Genomic DNA, 2,599 nt, shown 5'->3' with positions numbered 1-2,599 from the left:
TATAAAATAATACAAATGAAATAACGTAATTGATATTGTAAATGTGTAGCACAATGAGTCTCGTTCGACAATGCTATAACAAATCTCGAGAAGCAGTGTTGAAATTAAAAATTATAAATGTCTCAATCTTTATACCCGGTGCTACTTTAACTTATCTGAGTATTGCTATTTCGGACGGTCGGCGATCCAGCATCAATGTAAATCTGATTTCGAACTTAGACCGCCTCACTGGGTATTTCTAAGTTTTAGTGGACAAATATGTTACTACTGCACGTTCACTGCAACACTAACCCACAGCAACTGGATCCTTTATCTGATTTAGCCTGCTATTCAGCGGGCTGTTTGAAAATTCTACATGGCTCAGTGACACACATATTCTTAAATTAATTGAGGCAATATTTTACTTTCATTGGCAATATGCACTCCACAGGCGGGCGATGCATCCCTACACATGGTACCCGGATGTTCGAGTTGGTCAGCAGGAGTTTCGCCCCTTCCTTACGAGATTCCCGTACCGACGCCAGCTTGTTTAGGCTCGCCGATGGGCGTCAGGTCATCGCAGAATTTCCCCCAACTAATCGCATCGAGGCCAAGGCAGGCCTCGATTGACAGCGTGAACGTCGGATCTGGTATAACCCTGAAAGCTGAAGTATTGGTAAGTAAACACAAAAAACATAGAACTAAGAAAAAGAAATAATAACTAGAGAATATCCTATGGCAGATACCTTGCCGGTTGGCTAGCTCTGGGAATAGCACTTACAATAGGCCGTCTACGACGATCATTAAATATCTAAAATATTTCGTGTTAAAGCCTCAATTGTTGAATATGCTCCCTCTACTCATTTAACTGGCGCTCAAAATCGGATGTAAATTAGGTTTGTGCAAAGGGTGTGTGTTTTTACAAAAAAAAAACAAAGCTAACTAACGGTAACTATTCAAGGTTATTGCTAACAAATATAGTGACGTCATTGGTTCATGCATCTTTGCGGGTTCTAACGAGAATACCTACGGTTTCTTGTTTCTTTTATGACTTCTGCGTTATTCCAATAGCTTTTATATAGGAAATAACTTTACCTGTCGCGGTAAGCACAAATAAAACAGAAATTGCTAACGACAGCAATAACAGAAGAGTCAGACCAGTAGCAAATGTCACATGTTCTATCGAAACACTTTCCTTATATCGACTTTAAATAAACATTTCTTAGATAGACTGTGTATGCTGGCTAGATATTACTCTGATAAGAAAAAGCACTTATTAAACAACGTTACAGGCACGTGATCCGCAATAACTACTTTCGAAGGCTGAAGGTTTCATTTGCTCCCAGGTTGCAATAGGGGCCGGAATGTTAATTTTTTTTTTTTTTTATTTACACGAAGCGTGCAAGTTTGAGTATACAATGCATGCAACGTGTCAATAAATATTTCGTTTGGCTGGTTGATTAGCTTGTAAATTCGACGGATAAGAAGTCACTGAAGAGGCGATTTATCTGCGAAGGCGCACGGCCAGTGAAGCAAATGCCTTACCCCATTGAAATCATACAAAACCAGTTTTCAACACTTTCCCAAAATGTCAGACCCCTCAAAAAGTCGCTGGCCAACATGGATATAGAGTGCGACTATGATGTGGATGGATGTGTCGAACGTGTGTGTAATGTAACAGTTTTCATTATACATAAATCGAATTGCTATGATTTTTGGCGTACGACGGCACGCTGGACGGACAAGCGAGTGTAATATTGGGTAAATGGCTTGCGAATTGAACTTCGCTGAAGTCATGCGCGATGAAACATAATGCCAATGAACAAGAGTGCTTTGTCTCGATTTAGGCCTTCAACTTCTCGTTCGATTGTTTTTTTTTTTCTGTATTTTTTTTACCCCGTTCGTATCTGTCCGTAAGTATTTGAATCTAATGAATAGTTTACGTTACTTGATGCAGAGAATGGTAAAAGACGTTTGTCCATTTTATGATTGACAACCAGAAAAAAAATTCTATGACAGGTATGTCCGACTCGGGTTGCTTTTCCATAGTTATCAGTGCGTTCCGTTTAAGAATGAAAACTACTTATTGGGTTACAGGACCCGTCGTACTACCATGGCACAATTAAGAAGAAAACCCGCATGAATGGCGACCTCGCTCAGGCAATCGCTGTGTTTGGTTTGCCGGCAGCCAGAATGCCGAGTTTTGGAGTTGCACGAAAGAGTGCCAGATCTAAGGTCGATGACATGCAGGATTTGCCATCAAATATGGAAGTTGTTTACCAGGAAAGGACGGCTTTGTAACGCCTAGTAGTAAACAGTCAGTCAAATACCCTACCCCTAGTAATCCCTACTAGCAGTAATTAATCTAGAGTTTTAATCCTCTGATACAACTCCTGATACGATACAGATACAACCCCCATTACCCCTGATACAGATACAACCCCTACTGCCCCCGATTACTACCCCTACTACCGATACAGATACCTACCCCTGATACATTACTACCCCTGATACAACCCCTACTATTCCTGATACAGCTACAACCTCTACTACCCCTGATACAGATGCAGTAACTGACACATATACACTACCCCTGATACAGTTACTGATACACATACAC

The 2,599-nt window shown here is 40.7% G+C and overlaps 1 protein-coding gene across 3 annotated transcripts in view; it reads left to right on the top strand.

The window, feature by feature from the left end:
* Nucleotides 1-2,593, top strand: part of LOC111263532 (uncharacterized) — a 29,890-nt gene extending 27,297 nt beyond the window's left edge. For all 3 annotated transcript variants that reach the window (XM_022838689.1, XM_022838699.2, XM_022838680.1), the window contains exons 3-4: nucleotides 431-655; nucleotides 2,077-2,593. In XM_022838689.1, coding sequence (XP_022694424.1) covers nucleotides 431-655; nucleotides 2,077-2,280 — 429 coding nt within the window. In that variant the 3' untranslated portion in view covers nucleotides 2,281-2,593. The remainder of the gene's footprint in view (nucleotides 1-430; nucleotides 656-2,076) is intronic.
* Nucleotides 2,594-2,599: the final 6 nt, after the last annotated feature.

The sequence above is a fragment of the Varroa jacobsoni genome, unplaced genomic scaffold, assembly GCF_002532875.2.
Source record: "Varroa jacobsoni isolate VJ856 unplaced genomic scaffold, vjacob_1.0 scaffold_79, whole genome shotgun sequence".
NCBI classification, from domain to species: domain Eukaryota; kingdom Metazoa; phylum Arthropoda; class Arachnida; order Mesostigmata; family Varroidae; genus Varroa; species Varroa jacobsoni.
The sequence above is the reverse complement of the archived record's forward strand: the minus strand, read 5'-3'. Positions and strand labels throughout refer to the sequence as shown.